Raw genomic sequence first — 19,574 nt, 5'->3', positions numbered from 1 at the left:
TGAGCCCAAAAGGATAATCAATTGGAGTAACAGAACAATATCCTTCAGCAGCACTTTGATTATTTATCAAAAGGCCCGTAAATGAGAGGCACCCTCCTGAAGTGGAATCCCACCATTCACCCAACCAACACAACATCCTGGTCCATCACTAAGCCATTCTCATCCCAATCCCTAGCCACAGGTGTTATATCACTGTGGAAGATTCATGTGCCACTAAAGCGAATGCCACTTACAGAAGTAAAACAATGTGTTAACAACTTATTTCATGCTATCAAACAGTGATATCAAGAATATTGGAGGAAATTAAAGATTCTCATTATTACAGCATAATCTTCAAGGAGACTACAGACATAGTGCCAAATGAGTTCAGCTGTAAGAGATGTTGATGGTGACAGCAAATTACACGACAGATTTTTGGGTTTCATTGGCAACCATTAAGACAATGGCTGTAGTAGAAACATTTGACGATGAACCTTGAGAGAGTCAAGATGAAGAGCATAGCATTACTGGTAAAGTATTAGGTGCTATGATTCTAAGGAGAATGGAAAGCCTTTCTCCGTCACTGGAGAACTGTGTGGGTATAGGCTGTGATGTTAGTCAGTTAATATGTCAGGACTGACAGGAGCAGTGGCTACAATAAAAAAGAAAGCTATCAATGCATAAGTATCACTGTGTCGAAGTCATCAATACAACCTCACTGTCTCTCGCAGTGCAAAGTTACAAGTGCAAGAAACTCACTTGGTACTATTGAAGTAGTAGTGCCGTTCTTTACAGCATCTAGCAAACGGTTCGTAACAATGAAGTCACCTAAAACATTCGCTTCCGCCACATTGTCAAACAAGGTAGGTTGAGTGAAATGATGCTGTTATTGCGAATTTATCATTGCTCTGTTTACACTGAGTGATATTATGAGCATAATATATCCAGTCTGCAAAATCATACAAGACCCTAGCTTGGACATCACAATGGCAAAAGCAAAATTAAATTCGACACTCAAGGTGTACGACAGCACAAGAGCTAATGTTGATAGCTCTTTGTTCGTGTTGTTGAAGAGATGAAGGCATTTATGGAAGAGTCAGACGTCTAGATAAGTGTTCCTCGTCTTACCGGCAGACAGATACACAGGGAAAACTGCAATCATAATGATGTTGCTATTACTTATTGGAAAAGAACTGTTTTTATTCCAACACTGGACCACATTAAGACTGACATGAGAGAACGTTTTGCTGAAGAAAATACAGTATTTATCATTTCAAATTCAACATACTTTTGCCCTCACAACTACTGAAACATGACAATGATCTGGTACATAAACTGAATCAGTGCTTAACTGAACCACCATTCTCTGATGATGAATCACTCATTGTGATTACAAAGAGACTAATAGGAGAGATTCTTCAACACAAGCAAACAAGTATAAACACTCTTAATGATCACGATTCTGTTATGCAAGCATTTTTGTTTGTCCTAGCTCTAACTCTCCTACTTTGCACATGTTGTACAAAATATTCGCTTGTCTGCATGCATCTATTACTACAGTAGAAAGAAGTTTTTCAACAATGTGGTGTACAAAGACATGGCTTAGGTCGACAATGAAGGAGGCTCGACATAATGGATTAGATCTGTTGAACACTCACCCTAACACTGATTGTCCTATAGAAGATTTAACTAACCATTTTGTCAGGAAGAATAGGCACACAGAATTTATCATTTAAGGAAGAGGATAACAATTTTAACTTTTTTTATATCATAAGATGGCGTTCTCTTCTATAAGTAAATAATCAGTTTAAATAAAACTTTCTTAAACTTTGCATGTGACCTGATAGTTTTTTATAACGGTAAAAGTAAAGGTAGCTCAAGGTATCTTTATTGCCCCCTCCTTTAAGGTTTTCTGTATCCACCACTGTTTCTGTTTCTCCTATGCCCTCCTTTTTTCTCTGCCTGCCCTCCTTCTAAACACAAATTGATCCCCTTATTTTAACGTAGCTATGATAAAAATCTTGTCTACATTTGTTTGTCTGTACTTACCAAACCACATGACAAAACTGTCTCACTCTAAAGTTAACCACATTCTTTTTCACAGCAAAAATCAACTCATGACTGTACCAAATAATCTTTTTCACATTATTTTCTTTTTATTGTAATTAAACAGAAGCTACCACTAAATTTAATGATTAGAACAATGTTCTTCAACTTTATTTTGGAACAGTTTTCGAAAAGCAAACACAGATTCTACCGCTCTGATTGAAGGAATGAATCTTTTATATTCAATTTTATTTTCACTGGTACCTTCACAGCTTCCAGTATATTTCTCTCAGCCTTTGTATGTGCAGTGTCTTTTTGGTTTCGGACAATAGAAGCTTTCCGCAACACTTTCATGGCAAATATGGTACCAGCATCTTTGCCTGTCACCTTCCGAACCTGAAACACTTTACCATAACCACCTTTACCAAGCACTTTTCGAAGCTCAAAGTCTTGTGGACCAGTCTTCTCACTACCGGGATTAACATTCTGTTCTGAAAGCTGCACAGTCTCTACACCTTCAGACCTATAGAAAAAAAAAAAAGAAAATTACATAAGCTAGATAGCATGATTTAATAGTTTTTTTATAATTTTAATTAATTACTGCAATATATTACATATGAAATAACTAACTACAAATAACACATTGCAGTAAGAGTGCTTGCAGGAATGCAGCTTCCACTTTATTAGAAAGCTATATACAAGAGATACAAAGTTTTAGTTATAAATTCAAATAAGTAATGTTAAGCTATTAATTTTATTATTTATTTTTTCAGGCACATTTGCAGACCTGGTTCACACTGAAATCCCTGTACAGCAGTACCATAGCATGCTGCAAGAGAAGTCAAAACAAATGTTGCAGCCCATCCCTGCTTCATCAATGGGCCACGACATTTGTTTTGGGTTCTCTTGCAGTGTGCTATGGTACTATGGTGCAGGGATTTCAGAGTGAACCAGGTCTACAAACAAACCAATTTGTTACATAATTAATTTTCTTGTGATGATAACTGAAACCATTTGACTACTCTTCACGGTACTTATGTAATGGTGCTGTAACTATAAACAAAACAGATATTTTTCTGGGACTAAGTGTGTATATACAGGGTGCAAATAAAGTCCGGGAACACTTTCAATTATTTATTGTACAAGAACTAAACATGTACAGCATCATACATATGTTATTTTAAAGAGAAACCCTGAATTATTTTTTTTTTTTTTTTTTTTTTTTTTTTTTTTTTTTTTTTTTTTTTTACTGCCACAGTGTAGTTGGGCAATTTGCCGATAGTCATCTCCTTATGAATGTCATCTGCACTCCACATACACTTCACTCACACTGGTATGTCCTCTTCTCTTTGCAGGGCACAAGCAACCCGTCTTAATGAATTTGTTGTGCCAGTGGTAAATGGCCTTCCTTGTTGGTGGCTTCTTACTGTACTTGGTTCTAAACATCCATTGAATAGCTGGAGCACACTTGTTTTTGTTGAACTCCAGCTCACAGAAAGCTCACTCCGCACCTGAACACACTGTGTTTGTGTCTAGCGCCGACTATCGGCAAATTACCAAACTATGCTGTGGCAGTATATATGGCAAAAAAACTTTCAGGGTTTCTCTTCAAAATGACATGTATGATATGTGTACAATGTTTGGTTCTAGTGCAATAAATAATTGAAAGTGTTCCCTGACTATTTACACCCTGTGTGTGTGTGTGTGTGTGTGTGTGTGTGTGTGTGTGTGTGTGTGTGTGTGTGTCTCACAGACAGAGGAGCGCGTGCGCTGACTGGGCTAAGTATCTCACAAAATTAGTATCATACAACAAAATGGGGGGCAAAAAGACGGCGTTACGGATGGTACTGCCATAGGTCAAATTGACAAACTGCATTTTTAAATAGGTACCCCCCACTTTTATTACATATTCATAAAGTAGGTAAATAAAGAGGAATGTTTGATTCGGAACATTTGTTTCACTTTGTAATGGACGGCACTGTAATATTCTCACAAATGTAGCAACGTACCCAACAGCACTGTGTGCAATGCATTACTTAAATTAGGTATGATAATATGCTTGCCCAGTCATAATAATTATGCGGAAGACACGCAACCAAGAACTGCAGCAAATGAATATGTCCAAATAAGTGTTTTAGCTGCAGTTGAGGCTAATCTGCACATCAGTAGCAGACAAACTGAGTGGCATCGGGAATTTCAAAAACATCAGTTTCGAGAATTCTACATCATACATTTCACCCTTACCGTATTTCTATGCACCAGGAATTGCATGGCGATGATTTTTAATGTCATAAATTTTTGCCACTGAGCACAAAATAAATTACGAGGCGATAATATGTTTTTCTTCTTCAAGAGTTCTATTTAGTGACAAAGCATCATTCACAAATAGATGTAACGTAAACTGGGATAATATGCAATATTAGGCAAATAGAAAATTCAGGATGGCTGCAACAAGTGGAACATTAGTGACCCTGGTGGGTTAATGTATGCTGTGGAAATGGGAGGATATAAAATTGGACCTTATTTTAACAATGGCAATCTGAACGGTGCAATGTATGCCAATTTCTTAATTAATATTTTACTGATTCTACAAGATGTTTCATTTCATGACAGAATGGTGATGCACTTTCAACATTATGGCTGGCTGGCACATAGCATGCGTGCAGTTGAAGCAGCATTAAATAAAATATTTAATGATAAGTGGATTGGTCATACATGCACCATCCTATGGCCTGCGCTTTCACTGGACCTTACATCTCCGGATTTCTTTCTTTGGGGAAAATTGAAAGATATTTGTTATCGTGATCCACTGACAACGTCTGAAAACATGCATCAGCACATTGTCAATGCACATGCGACAAATGCTGAAGACAATCTACTCACTGTTGAAAGGAATTTCGTTACACACATTGCCAAATGCAATGAAGCTGGAGGACATCATTTTGAGCATTTATTACATTAAAGAGGTTATTATGATTGTTCATGCAGTAACAGTATGTGTTCCTATAATTTATGATAAAGTCAAAAAAGTAAATGTACCACATTAGAACAACAGAAATAAAGTCCAAACATAACCACTTTTTGTATTTTAATTTAAAAACCACATTGTTACCAAGTGTTCATCCAAATGGGTGTTGCAAAAGTGTTGCCAGTGCAGAATCCTATGTACGAACTGACCTCTCGATTATTTCCCATAATTATTCAATGGGATTCTTGTCGGGCGATCTGGGTAGTCAAATCAATTCACTCTAATCATCTTCAAACTAATTGCAAACTACTGTGACCCATGACATGACACTGTTTATTCAGGAACATGGAAGTCCATGAATGGCTGCAAATGGTCTCAAAGCAGCTAAACATAACCATTTACAATCAATGATCGGTTCAGGTGGACCAAAGGACCCAGTCCATTCCATGCAAACACAGACAAACATCATTATTGAGCCACCAGCGGCTTGTACAGTGCCTTGTTAAGAACTTGGATCCATGTGTCACACATTAACTTTAACATCATTTATTATCAACAGCAATCAGGACTCATCTGATCAGGCCATGGTTTTCCAGTCATATAGGGGCCAACAGCTGTGGTCACGAACCCAGGAGAGATGCTGTAAGTGAAGTCATGTAGTAATCAAAGGCACTTATGTCACTCATCTTCTGCCACAGCCCATGGACGCCGAATTTTGCCACACGGTCCTAATGGATAAATTCATCGTACGTACCTCACCGACTTCTGTGCTTATTTCAAGCAGTGTTGCTTGTCTGTTAGCACTTTAAACTCTCCGCCAATGCCATTGTCCTTGGTCATTACAAAGAATGTAAACAGTGTTCTTTGCTAAGTCCTGGGGCTAAATTTAAAATGAATTTAGTTTTGGGCTAATGGGCTCTGTTATCTTGCCACATGTTATCTTCTATCAAATTCTTGAAAGCCCACCATATTGGTTATTTTTCTGAATAACAACTTATAAATTTTCCATGGATTTAGTTGTTTGAAAATAATCGAAAAACACACAATTTTACTACAGATGACGCTCAGTTCAGGAACCTACTTCTAGAAAATTAAGGTGGCTTGGCAGCATTGCCGGCGAGTTGTGCTTGAATATGAGGAACCATCTGTCTCTAAGCTGAGAGCTGTGGTAATTGTTGGATGCAATTGCTTGTTGCTCAAAATTGATGAGGATTCTGGCTTTTATTTCCTGATAATTCAAAAGAATAAATGTGGTTTCAGTTGCCTGGACTGCACTTGTGAGTCTATCATTGATGAAGACTAATGGCCTAAAGCTTTAATTGTGAGAGTCTTTGTTGTGCCTATCTGTGACTCAGCATCTCCGCTATATGGGGAGTAGCAACTTTCCTTCTCATAATATTGTCACAATCCATCTTGGATTTTCCATTGTTTAAAAGAATACATGTTTCATACCTATGTTAGGTTAACAGTTAAAACAGAAACTGAGACCTTTATTCCAGGTTTAAGATTGGCTACCAGGAATGAAACTACCCCTTCCCACCTATGCTGTTTGTCACATACTACACTTCTAAACAGCTGGTTTAAAAGAAAATTATGTCACATGACCTCTGTTGTCCCCATGATCAGGAGGGAACCTATGAACCGTACTACAGACTTCTGTCTAGCAAAATTAGATGGAATCACCTTGAAAACGAGAAAACGTGCAATATCCGAATTTATTGTCTGCTGTAAGGCGTTCGCCCATACCAATACCTCGTGAAAAATGTGACACTGCGTGAAGATAAATAAAGTAGCAGATACTCAGGAGAGAGAACAGGAGATATGCAAGCTCACAATATTTCTGAGGCTATTATGAATCAAATGAGCCACATTTTTGTTTGAAGGGGACCTCAAAGATTTTTTTTTATTTTTTATTTTTTTTTGGGGGGGGGGAGGGGGGGGGGGGTTAAATCTGTTGAACCATCTTGATGATATTTTAGTTTCATGATTAAAAGGGCAGAATTATCCTCTTAGCAATATGGTAGCGAGTTAGTGCATATTGAGATCACCATGTTCTTTACACTGAATAGTTCCCAACGAAGAGGATATGATTTTTTTGTAATGATATCAAGTCTGTGAGTGTAAATGAATGCTGTTTGTTCATCGATTCCAGAGAAGTCTCTCTGAAAGCAGTATTCCTCTACAATGGGAACAAATTTACTTCTGTTTCAGTTGCTAATGTTGTTAATCTGAAGGAGACATGAAAACTTTAAACTGATGATAAATATGAAAGTTATGTGTGTGTGACAAGCCTGGGCACAGAAAACATTGTTGCTCTTTTCTTTACAAATGGGACAGACAAGGAAAAGAATTATTATGGGGGACTGTTTACCTATGCTGTAAATTGAACTGGGTCTTTTTGTTAAAGCATCAAAACAATTCCACATAGATTTTTGACAGAAGTTGCAAAAAACTGAAAACAAAGGAAGGAATATTTGTACAACTGTGAATCAGGGAATTAATGCCTTATGAATGCTCTGTTGATTTGGTAGCTGAAGTTTAATTAATGGCATGGCTGTCTGTCCCAAGTGTCTGAAAAATCTTTTTAGGGAACCACAGACCAGAGAACTATTATCATTTTAATATCACTACTGAGATTGCACCATGTTTCGAGATTAAATCAATCACTTAAACTACATTTCTCAAATGATTATTTGGACATATTCCCAGATAACCTAGGTGCCGTCAGCGATGAACATGGCCAACTCTTCCAACTGAGCATTTCTCATACAGAAAATCATTACCACGCCAAATGGAACACAGCAATGTTGTCAGATTATTGGAAATTTGTGGTAAGCTCCTACGGGACCAAACTGCTGAGGTCATTGGTCCCCAACCAGCCCAAAGATGGGTGAAAACAGTTACAGAGCAAAGAAAGTCTTCTACTTGGCAGATTCAGAACAGTACAAGTAAGAGCCCTGAAAACATAGTGGACATCAGCTGGACCATCAATAATAATAATAATAATAATAACAATAACAATAACAATAACAGAAACAGGCAAAGCAGCACGTTGCCATCTGTGGGGCTTTGCATGCAACACGAGTCATCCCACCCAAAGTCGTCTCACCCCTAATCCAGTATAGTCAAGGAATTAATGAGCACTCACTACCAACCTCTAAAATAGAAAATAGGGTGCAACAGAAAAGGAAACAAACCACATTTAAAAGCAATTTAACCGAGTAAGAGAAGGGTGAAAAGAGAGCTGCTTCAGGAGATGGGGTGGAGGGTGCCCAGATCAAGTGTACAGTGGAAGATGCCCCATTCCCAATCACGAGCCCTGCCCCACAAGTAGCTTGAAACCTTATATCTGAAAATAAAAACCACTTTAATGAAGAACCAGCTCAACCATTCGTGTATTGACTGCCAATATTTCAGGCAAAGAATTAAGAAGGCCATGCTTCAAATTGGGGGGGGGGGGGGGGGGGGGTGTCAGAAGACGAGGCATTCCACGAGGATATGACTCAAGGTTTGTAAGGTTCCACAAGTAAAATGTGGATGTGGCTCACTATGTAAGAGAAAACAACAGATTAGCATGGTACAACCAACATGGAGGTGACATAGGACAATGGATTAATTGCAGGATGGCCAGAAGGAAGAGCATCATGCTGCAGTAGTCTCCTTGATAGTGTGGAGTTAAAATATGGGGCAGAAGTCAACCAGATTCATTCCATCTATGAGTGAGCAGAGGTCTTATTTTCAACAATGAAACTGTAGCAGGCACAGAAAAGTGAATGGGGTGTGAGTAATTGCTCCTCTAGCCAAATGGTCAACCAGTTCATTTCTCGGAATACCTGTATGACTCGGAACCCGGAGAAAGACAACTGAACAGTCTGTATGACTAAGGTCGACACAAACCAAGGACAGAAATCACTAACTGAACTTTCATTAACAACTTCTTTAACTTCTTCACTACTCTTACCCTTCTGTTCAATTGGAAATTCAATAATATCTTCACTTCTGCCAGAACCACTAACAAACTTACCAGACAACAAATCAACAATATCCAAATCATCGTAACTAAAAATATCATAGACAACAGGGCGACAAGAGTATCTTCAATCAGTGACCTGAAGATTGCTTGTCGAGCCACTGCATATTACTACATGGCCTATTTAATAAAGTGGAGGATTCTCAATGGCTATCAGCTTCACTGTAAAAGACACTATGTTTTCCTGGCAACAAAGGTGTTGTAGACCAGCAGAGAATGAAAAAATATATATCCTGTGTTCTCCACAGTTTTAGGGTAACTGTAAAAGATGGTGCCACCCTAAAATTCCCAAAGAACTGAACGTAACAGTTGCTGAAATGTCATGGGGACAACAAAGTTTATGATCCTGAACTACATTGGTCCTAATTCATGGCTTCAGCACCAACCAGGGCTAGTGCATGAGAAAACATGGGGAGTACATTGTACGGAGGAAATCACTGTGAGGTGTATTCCAACCAGTAATCACACCGAAGAGCAGGTATCTAAAGGCTACTGACACCACTCTCAAGCCAACAGAATGGAATAGGTCAGATGGTCAGGGAATTGCTGAATGGCAAATGCACAGGAGATCAAGAGTTGGTGCCATCTGAATTGATTAGATTAGGTAACATCCGTCTTCAGTATGCAGACTGTCTAAGAGACTAGTCTAGAAGGCACCAGTGACCAGAACAAATTTTGCTATGACAGATTGGGTCTAACAATTTCGACACCAAAGGTGCCACAAACATGGCAACCCTAGCCAGTCAGAATTGGCCCAGGGCTTCGTAAACACAAATAATAGTTGCATGATCTGCACCCGGAGAGAGTATGGGCAAAGAAACAGAGAGTGTTAAGCTTCTACATGTAACTAGTCATTACATGACAAATATGAGGCAGCCAAATCAGCTTTTATCAAAAACGAAGCCCAAAATATGGGACTGTGCAATACCTTCCAAGTGCTGGGTACCCTAGTAAACTGTTTGATAAGGACGGACTGTTGTACAACGACAAAATTGCCAACCCTTGTTTTGCACGAGGAAATTGGAAACCATGGGAAAGTGTCTCCCCAGATTCCCATCGGATGGCATGGAGCTGACATTTCACGAAGGCTACTGAGTGGAAGCAGTATCAAACGTAAATGGAGAAGTCTTCTGAAGTAAGAGTGATTTAGGGCGTCTGCAGGGGAGTGTCATAGGACCGCTGCTATTCACAATATATATAAATGACCTTGTGGATAACATTAGAAGTTCACTGACGCTTTTTGAGGATGATGCTGTAATATATTGAGAGGTTGTAACAATGGAAAATTGTACTGAAATGCAGGAGGATCTGCAACGAATTGATGCATGGTGCAGGGAATGGCAACTGTATCTCAATGTAGACAAGTGCAATGTGCTGAGAATACATAGAAAAAAATATCCTTATGATTTAGCTACAATATAGCAGGACAGCAACTGGAAGCAGTTAATTCCATAAATTATCTGGGAGTAGGCATTAGGAGTGATTTAAAATGGAATGATCATATGAAGTTTATCATCGGTAAAGCAGATGGCAGACAGATTCATTGGAAGAATCCTAAGGAAATGCAATCTAAAAACAAAGGAAGTAGGTTCCAGTACACTTGTTTGCCCACTGCTTGAATACTGCTCACCAGTGTGCGATCCGTACAGATAGTGTTGATAGAAGAGAGAGAGAGAAGATCCAACTTAGAAAAGGAAGTAGCACTGAGGGGAGACAAGGCATTGAGGGACCAATTACAGTGAGGGGCCAAGTAAGACACATGGGAACACCCAGAAAGTTTCCTATGGAGCATGAGCCCCAGGAATTCTGTAGTTTCAATGAACGGAGAAACAATAGGCATAAGATGTAAAGATGGTGAAAGAAACCAATTGCGCGACCAGAAATTCATACAACCGGATTTGTCAGTGGAAAAGCAGAAAGCTCGAAACTCCACAAGTAAAGATGATCAAGACATCACTAAAGACACAGCTCAAGGACACAAATCCATTGAGAACTGCAATAGATTGTAAAATTGTCAACAAAAAGGGGGCTGGAGATGCCCAGAAAGAGACAAGAGACGGGTATTTATAGGGTTAATGGCAATAGCAATGATGATGATGCTCAGGATGGGACCCTTAGGCACACTGTATTCCTAGATAAAGGTGTCTGATGAGGCAGAAACCACACATCTTGAAAACTCGGTCTTTTGAAAATTCTTGAAAGAAACATGGCATACAGCCTTGGAAGCCTCACATGTAGAGTGTACAGAGCATACCAGTCCTCCAGTAAGTGTTTTATGCTTTCTCCAGCCACAGTCTGGTATTTCCGCAGAAAACCATTCATAGCATCTGTTGACAAAGTGACAAGATGGTCAACTTCACAACGGCACACTAAATCCATGCTGTGCACTGGTTAGTACATTGTGAGACTCAAGGCATCATACGACCTGGGCATGAATCATATGTTCCACCACCTTGCAAACACAGCTAGTGAAAGAAATGGGGTGGTAGCTAGAGGGAAGGCGTTTGTCCTTACCTGGGTTAGGTATAGGTACGACAGTGGCTTCATGCCAGCATCTGGGAAACGTGCCCTCTGGCCAAATGCGATTCTACATATGAAGGAGAAATTGCTTGCCCGCAAGAGAAAGGTGCTGCAACATCTGAACGTTAACATCATGTGGCCCTGGGGAGGAGGATTTGGGTGAAGTGAGCATGATCTAGCTTCTTTATAGTAAAGGCGGGTTGTAGCACTCGCGATTCTGAGAAGAGAAAGGTATCACCCAAGCCTCTTCCACTTGTTTCCGATGGAGGAACGCAGGGTGACAGTAGGTGGAGCTCTAACTCTCCGCAAAATAGCAGCCCAACGTGTTTGAGACAGCAGTAGGGTCCACTATGACATCGTCTGCTTCTGTCAGGCCCAGACATTAGGGAACAGACCTTGGTCCCAGAGAGCTGCCGGAGATTGGCCCACACAACAGTAGGGGAAAATGTTAAAAAGAACCAGTAAATGAAATCCAGCTATCATTTTTGTTATTCCAAAGAATGTGGCAACACTGTGCATGCAAGAGTTTATACCGCATTCAGTTTGCCACTGTAGTAGGATGATGCTTAAAAATAAGGAGAGTACATCTCAAAGTGCAAATTGCATTGCAGCACATCTCACCGAGGGAACAGGACATGGTGCGGTAAAGAGGAAGTGTGAGGAATAAAACGTTCTGCAGTGGTAGAGATAATGTTTGTAGATATTCTACCTGGTCATTCCAACTGGGAAAATGATGTTCACTGAAGTTCGCCAGGGAGGTGTAAAGCTTCCAGTTGGCCTTAGAAGGCTGCCATCTGGGTATGACCATAGGTTGGGTAGGAGACAGCAATCGGATAGCACACAGGAAATGGTCACTCGGCTATGTGTTGGACAGATGTATCACTTGAGATGATTGGCAAGCTGAGCAGTGCAGAAGGAGAGATCCAAATGGGAATAGGTGAGAGTGGAGCCTGAAAGGAATGTGGGTGGTGCAGTGCTAAGGCAGAGGAGGTTAAGCTGACTGACAAGGTGCACCAAGAGGGCACCTCTCCGACAAGTTCTGGGAGAACACCAAAGGGGATGGTGTGCATTAAAGTCACTGAGCAGCACAAAGGGGTGAAGGAGTCGCCCTATAAGCTGGAAAAAGGCTGCCCTTGTGACATCGAATGACAGAGGGATGCAAATGATACAAAGAGAAAAGGTCAAGTGAAGAAGGTAAATGCAGACTGCAGCTGCTTCAAGCCATGTAGTTACGGACATGAGATGACTATAAACATCATCCCCGATAAGCAGCACAATGCCCCCAACAGATGGAACGCCGTCCTCAGTGGGAAGGCCAAAGCAAACTGGCAAGCAAGGCGAGAGCTCAAAGCAGTCATGAGGACACGATTTGGTTTCCTGGAGGCAGAGCACAAACTAAGGTTGTCATTCGAAGAGCAGCCATAAATCCTCTTTTCTAGGCTGAATGCTGCAAATGTTCCATTGAAGAAGAGTCATAACAAGGAAAGGGCAGGAGGGAAAAAATGAAAGTGTGTCACCTCAGTGGCTGCTGAATGCCATCCCTCGAAAGCTCGCTGCTGTGGGGTGCAGAGGCTGGAGGATCCTGCTCCACAGGATCTACAGGGGCGTCAGCATTCTCCCTCTGCCAGTCTGTTGAGCCCACGGTAGAAAAACGGTTTGTGGTGTACTCTGACGACACGGAGACGGCCAGGTGAGGATATCACATGGTGACAGCATTGAAGAGGATATAGAAGCCGACTAATGAGAAAACCATTTGCCTTTGTTTGACTTCTTGGGGCCTTTCTGGTTGTCAGAGGAAGACTCAGATGTTTGTGGGCTGGGAGTGTATAGGTAGGCTTTGCAGGAGTACTCCATATGTCTTTCGGCCTGCTGATTGTGTAGCAGGTGACTTCGCCACATGAAGTGAAAGACTGGTGGTTTGTTGGACAGTAGGAAGTTGGGGTTTGATGGGGGCTAAACATCGAGGTCATCAGTCCCCTGTTCCAAACAGACATACTTTTAAAAGGCCTATACAGTAAAAGCGTAACCTCTGCACCCAGAGGGAGGGAACACCAAGGGGTAAAGAGCTAAAATGAACACTGCAATAACACAAAATAGAGGACGCTTAAAAGGAGCAGAACAAATAGTTGACTAGAGTAAAACAGACTACAGTGGTTGATGGATTAGGTAAAAGGTCAACCACTCAACTACAAACGAAGAACCTCCAGCTGGAAAGTGTTGATAGAGGTACCAACACAACTTGTTATCATAAATGACACTATTTTGGTATCCACGTCACAATTAAAAGTCGCTGGAGTGGGTGTAGCCTGAGAAATCATGAGAGAGTGCCCACCTAGAGTGAGTGATAAAACCCAGCTGCATGGATAAAACGTAAAACTGAGTCAACTATAGAGGCATCGTCGCCTATAATTAAAGGAAATGCAGCTGGTAAATTAAAGGACTGCTGCATCGGGGCTAAAAGGGGGCAGTCCATCAGAAGATGGACCACTGTCAGCCCTGCATCACAGTGACACTTGGGCGGGTTCTCACGGCGAAGGAGATAGCTGTGGGTCAACTGTGTATGTCCAATTTGGAGACGGCAGAGAACAACTGATCCCTAAGTGTGCTCCTCAAGGAGGAGTTCCATACGGCCATGGACAACTTTACCATGCGGAGCTTATTTGGCGTGTTCAAGACAGACCATGCAGAGCTCCGGACATCGCGGACCTTGCGAGGTAGGGCAGCTGATCAGAGGGTTGGGATTGAAGAAGAGAAACCAGGATAGGAAAGTGGTCGCTACCACAGAGGTCATCGTGGACCTCGAGAGCCATATGAAGTGGCACTGGGGCACTAGGAACAGTGGCAAGAACATAAACAAAGACACCACCAGACACCCTGTCGTATTATATTCGGTTCTTATAGTAACCACGATAGCTGCAGAGGGAGGGGGTCCGCCGAACAGGAAACCTGCGGGTCGAGCAACATCTAGCTCCTGAGTGGGCGCTAGATGCTCCACATCATCTTCAGGTGCAGTGGTGAACTCCTTTTCTGTCTGTGTCCTCCTTTTGCTTTTTCTTCTTTTTGGTAGGGTCATGTTTGTCCTGTTTATCAGGATGGGTGGGCTTTTCCGACCAAGTCTCATGGACCGAGGAAGACCTAAAAGCCCTACAGCCCTCAGGTGGTGGCTTTTTCAGCCATTGGCTGACATCTGGAGGGGCAGTAATTGTGGACGGGAGGGCACCAAGCGATCCCTTCTGCACGAGGGGAGCCAGCAGAGACAGGCATTTCTCCAGTTCAGAGGTGGGGACTGAAGTCCCAAAAGAAGGAGGGGTTGTTACTCCCGATGTTGAAAACAGGGGAGCAACTGAAGAGGGTGTTCCCCCAGCTACCAGGAGGGCAGGAATAGACTGCCGGGCTGGAGGCCCCACAAAAAGGGGCTGAGCTTGGGGGCTCATTGCCAGGGATGGCGACATCAAAGGTGCTGCAGCATACGTCGATGAAATGTGCACAGGGTGAAGTCTGTCATGCTTGTGTTTAGCCTCTGTGTAAGCAAGCCTGTCCAAGGTCTTATACTCCATAATCTTCCATTCTTTTTGATAAACCGCGCAGTCTGACGAGCAAGGTGAATGTTTCTGTCCGCAGTTGACACAAACAGGGGGCAGCGAACACAGGACTTTAGGGTGGGGGGCACATCAACAATCCCAACAGGTAAGGTTGGCGTCACATCTCTATGACATATGCCCAAACCTCCAGCACTTAAAGCAGTGCATGGGAGGAGGGACGTAAGGCTTAACATCACATCAATATATCATCACCTTGACCTTCTCAGGCAGGATGTCATCTTCGAAAGCCAAGATGAAGGCGCTGGTGGTGACCCTACTATCTTTAGGTCCCCTGAAGACACCTCATACAAAGTGGACACTGTGGCATTCCAGATTTGCACGGAATTCATCGTCAGACTGCAACAACAGGTCATGATGAAAAATAAGTCCCTGAACCATATTGAGGCTCTTATGAGGCGTAATGGAGACTGCAACATCACTGAGCTTGTACACGAAAAGCTATGCCCGTGACTGTGCTGGGGATGCTGTCTGTAGGAGGACTGCTCCAGACCTCATTTTAGACATGCCCTCAACTTCTCCAAACTTGTCCTCTAAATTTTCCACAAAAAACTGAGGCAGGTTCCCCAGAGGATGCCCACTAGCAACTGTTCTACCTCAACAGCCATGCGTCTCCTCGGCGTGCAACACACCTTGAGATTGAGGGATTTTTTTGTAGAGGTTTATACCATCCCCGTGACCCAGGCAGTTAAGCCAAGATCCCCGGGCTCTGTACTGTACAACGTTCCACCGTCGTGCCTTATGGTGGTCGTTGAAGCACGCTCTGAGCTTACGGTATTGAGGACTGGTGGCGCTTCCCAGTCCCCAGCTCAGGGGCCCTGGGGTCGCCAAGCCCATACCCAGCAACTAAGTGCTGAGCCCCCTGAGGGGGACTGTGGGAGAAGGAGAGACAGATGCTACCATGACAATGGGCGATTTCAAAACTGCAGATCTCAGTTTGAAGTCAAATGTCTGTGTGCCCACGTCCTTCATGGAGCAAAACGTAGCAAGAACAGCAGTGTTAGTGCCGGATGGTAGAACGCAGGGTTTCCAACTAACTGACAACTTGCAAACGACCGGGTAAGGCATTTTTTCCTTCTGGACAACCTGCTCATCGAGATACAGCAGACAATATCAGGAGGAGGTGGCATGGTTGCTACTGCGGTGGTACAGCAGGGAGAAATAGCAGCCAATCGCCCTTGTGTGCATACCTGCCATTTGGCCATGTGTCAACAGGACATCTGAGTGTGGTTGTAACGATGACACTGGTAGCAGCATATTGGATTCAGAACATATGGTCACACTGCGGTAAGTTCATAATCTGCTTTGATCTTTGACATAAGCATCACTCTATTAAAATTGAGAAAAAGAGAGTGTGTGGGCACTAAGGATGCATTGACACCCTCATCAGAGATGTACATTCGGATTTCTGCCTCGGTCAACATCGAGCAGCCTAGTGTAAATAACACCACGGAAAGAATTCAGCATTCAATGGGCCTTGACACGAACATGACAACTGTAGAGATGTGAAGCTGCAAGAAGTAGTTGTGCTTGAGAATCAGAAGTAGTCTTCAAAAACAAAGTGCCATTGTGTAAACAAGAGCAGGATTTCACAGGGCCACAAATTGCATCAACACCATTCCAAATAATATATACCGTAGCAAAAGGCTGACTGTCTTCAGTACTTGAAACCGCGAGGAATCCTGGTGGAGCTGGTAGGGTCTTTGAATCGTTATCCTCATTCCACTTACATTTAGCAGACATTGCCTGAGAAGAGGATTACCGGCTCATTGCGAGAAACTCCCCATGACTTCCAGAGTCTCCAATGGCGCACTTCTTCCAACTGGGGGCTGCCAGGAGATAGGGTGCACCCAATTTAGGTGATTGTTTACACATCCTGAACACTGACAAAGGAACCAATTGGCAATTTGGATAGGTAGCAGCTCAGGCAATCACCCCTCCCTGGGTCTGGAACGAAGAATGAAAAAAGGAACAAAAACAGTGGAGAGAGTGCTCCGATATCGGTTACTGAGAATGCAGAACACTTTTCCAAAAACATCTCAGCCATGTTCCCCAAGGAAGGGGAAGAAGAATGTCAAGAGGACAGACATGCAGTACACAAGGGAAAAGATGGTGCAAAGGCTGGGCTTTGTGAGAGCCAAGCAACCCCCCCCCCCCCCCCCCAAAGAGTGGCAAGCCACTTGGGAGAGAGCAGATGTGATGATGCAACAAGCCTTCATATGGGACATATCCTACTGCAACACATTCAGCAACTGGTATATGCGAGGACGCAACATAGAAGGGATGACCATTCAACAGCTCTGCTCCACTGTGGCGAGGATGAGGACACCACTGACAATGTTGAACTGATTTTGTAGCAGAAAAGATATACACCACAGTGCATCTGGTACTGAAGGAGTATGCTTAGACCATCTTGTCACTGTTGAAACAATTTTCCGGCAATGTGGATTATGTTTTGTTTTAGGATGCAAAAACAACTAGGGTCTTATACGCCCATGCCAGAACTGTAGAACCTGAAAACAAAAAAAAAAAACGGTTAAAAATGACTACACGTTTAGCCCAATTGACAGAAGGAGACAGCTAAAAACAGGGATGTGGAGAAAGGTCTCTAAAATACATCATAGAGAAATGGAGGTCCTGAAGATTAAATGTTCTTTGCCACATTACTATGATGGATAAAAAAAAATATGCAATTGACAGCCCACGCATTGTTTGTTAAATCGGTCGATAACTCAGACGGCAAACACAAACAAGAACACAAGTGGTTAAAGTGGGGAACCCCTAAGGGGATGGTCCTTTCTGGCCTGCAGGTTGTGTAGCAGGTGACTTTGCCCCTTGAGGTGAAAGTTTGGTGGCTTGTTTCACAGCTGCAGGAGAAGACTGATGCTTCCATGATGCTGGGCGATTTCACACCCGCAGTGCTGTATTTAAGGAACATGTCTGCATGGCCATGTCCTTCATAAGGCACTTTTTCCTTTACCTGGACCTCCTGGACAGACCACTCGTTGAGATACATAGGACAATTACGAGAGGAGTCAGCATGGTCACCATTGCTGTTGATACAACAGAGTGAAGGAGGCAGATAATCTCCCTTGTGAGCATTTCTATCACATGTTATACATTTGACCAGGTGTTGACAGGACATTCGAGTGTGGTTGAAACAATGAGACTGGTAGCAGCGCATTGGATTCAGAATGTACGGTTGGATGTATTAACTTAATAACCTGCTTTGATGTTGGATGGATGCACGACTATCAAAAGTGGGAAAAAAAAAGAGTGCATGTGGGCACTAAAGATGTAGCTATCTTTTTCATCACCTGATGCAGTGACACCTGATCAGATGGGTATGTTTTGATTTCTGCCTCACTCAGACCACCGAGCAGTGTAGTGTTAAATATCACCTTGGGAAGAATTCAGAGTTCTATGGGCATCAACATGAACAGTATAGCCATGGAGGAGGAAAGTGGCAAGCAGTTGTTGTGCTTGACAATCAGAAGTAGTTTCCAAAAGCAAAGTGTCATTGTGTAAATTAGAGCAATATTTCACAAGGCCGGCAATTGCATCAACACCTTCCTGAACAAGAAATGGTTTTACTGTTGCAAAGGATTTACCATCTTCAGCACATGAAACTCTGTTTATGTTTGGTAGACGCTGACTGCGAAGATGATAATTGACTCATTGCGTGAAAATCCCCCTTGATCACCAATGTCTCCAATGGCACACTCCTTCCAACTGGAGGACCCTTTAGAGGGGGGCTCACCCCTTTAGGTGATTGTTCACACCTCCTGAACACCTGACGGAGGAACCAATCAGCAATTTGGGAAGGTAGCAGTTCAGGCAATCACCCCTCCCTGGGCCTAGCCTGTACTGAGGTGTACGTGCAAACTCTAACTGTTGACCAGGGTCAGGAATTACGCAGTACCCACTCACCTGTAATGTGTCAGATGGGTGGGCTGGCCTTTGGAGTGCATAGGGAGGAAGAAGAAAAAGAGGAATCTCAAATGCCAAAGCTGAGGAAGGAACAAAAAAAACTGTGGAGATATTGTTCTGATATAAATTATTGAAAATGCAAAACACCTTCCCAAAAACATCCTAGACATGTCCCCTCAAGGGACGGGAAAAGGATAGGAGGAAGACAGACATGCAGCACAGAAGGGAAAAGATGCTGCAAAGGCTGGGCCATGTGGAAGCCAAGCACAAACACATCAAACAGTGGTGAGCTGCATGGGAGAGAGTAGACGTGATGATGTACCAAAGCCTTCATATGGGACATACCATAGTGCAACACAATCAGCAACTGGAGTATGCGAGAACGTAACGTAGAAGGGATGACCATTCAACAGCTCTGCTCCACTGTGGTCAGGATGAGGATACCCCGGACAATGTTGAAATGATCTTGCTGCAAAAAAGATATACACCACAATGTATCTGG

The 19,574-nt window shown here is 42.6% G+C and overlaps 1 protein-coding gene across 1 annotated transcript in view; it reads right to left on the bottom strand.

Annotated features, from left to right (window-relative positions):
• Positions 1-19,574, bottom strand: part of LOC126271682 (ribosomal protein S6 kinase beta-1) — a 201,082-nt gene that overhangs the window by 149,238 nt on the left and 32,270 nt on the right. The window contains exon 3 of the mRNA XM_049974171.1: positions 2,290-2,548. Within this exon, the coding sequence (XP_049830128.1) occupies positions 2,290-2,548 (259 nt within the window). The remainder of the gene's footprint in view (positions 1-2,289; positions 2,549-19,574) is intronic.

The sequence above is a fragment of the Schistocerca gregaria genome, chromosome 1 (assembly GCF_023897955.1).
Source record: "Schistocerca gregaria isolate iqSchGreg1 chromosome 1, iqSchGreg1.2, whole genome shotgun sequence".
NCBI lineage: Eukaryota > Metazoa > Arthropoda > Insecta > Orthoptera > Acrididae > Schistocerca > Schistocerca gregaria.
Note: the sequence above shows the minus strand (reverse complement) of the source record. Positions and strands in the feature narration are given on the sequence as shown.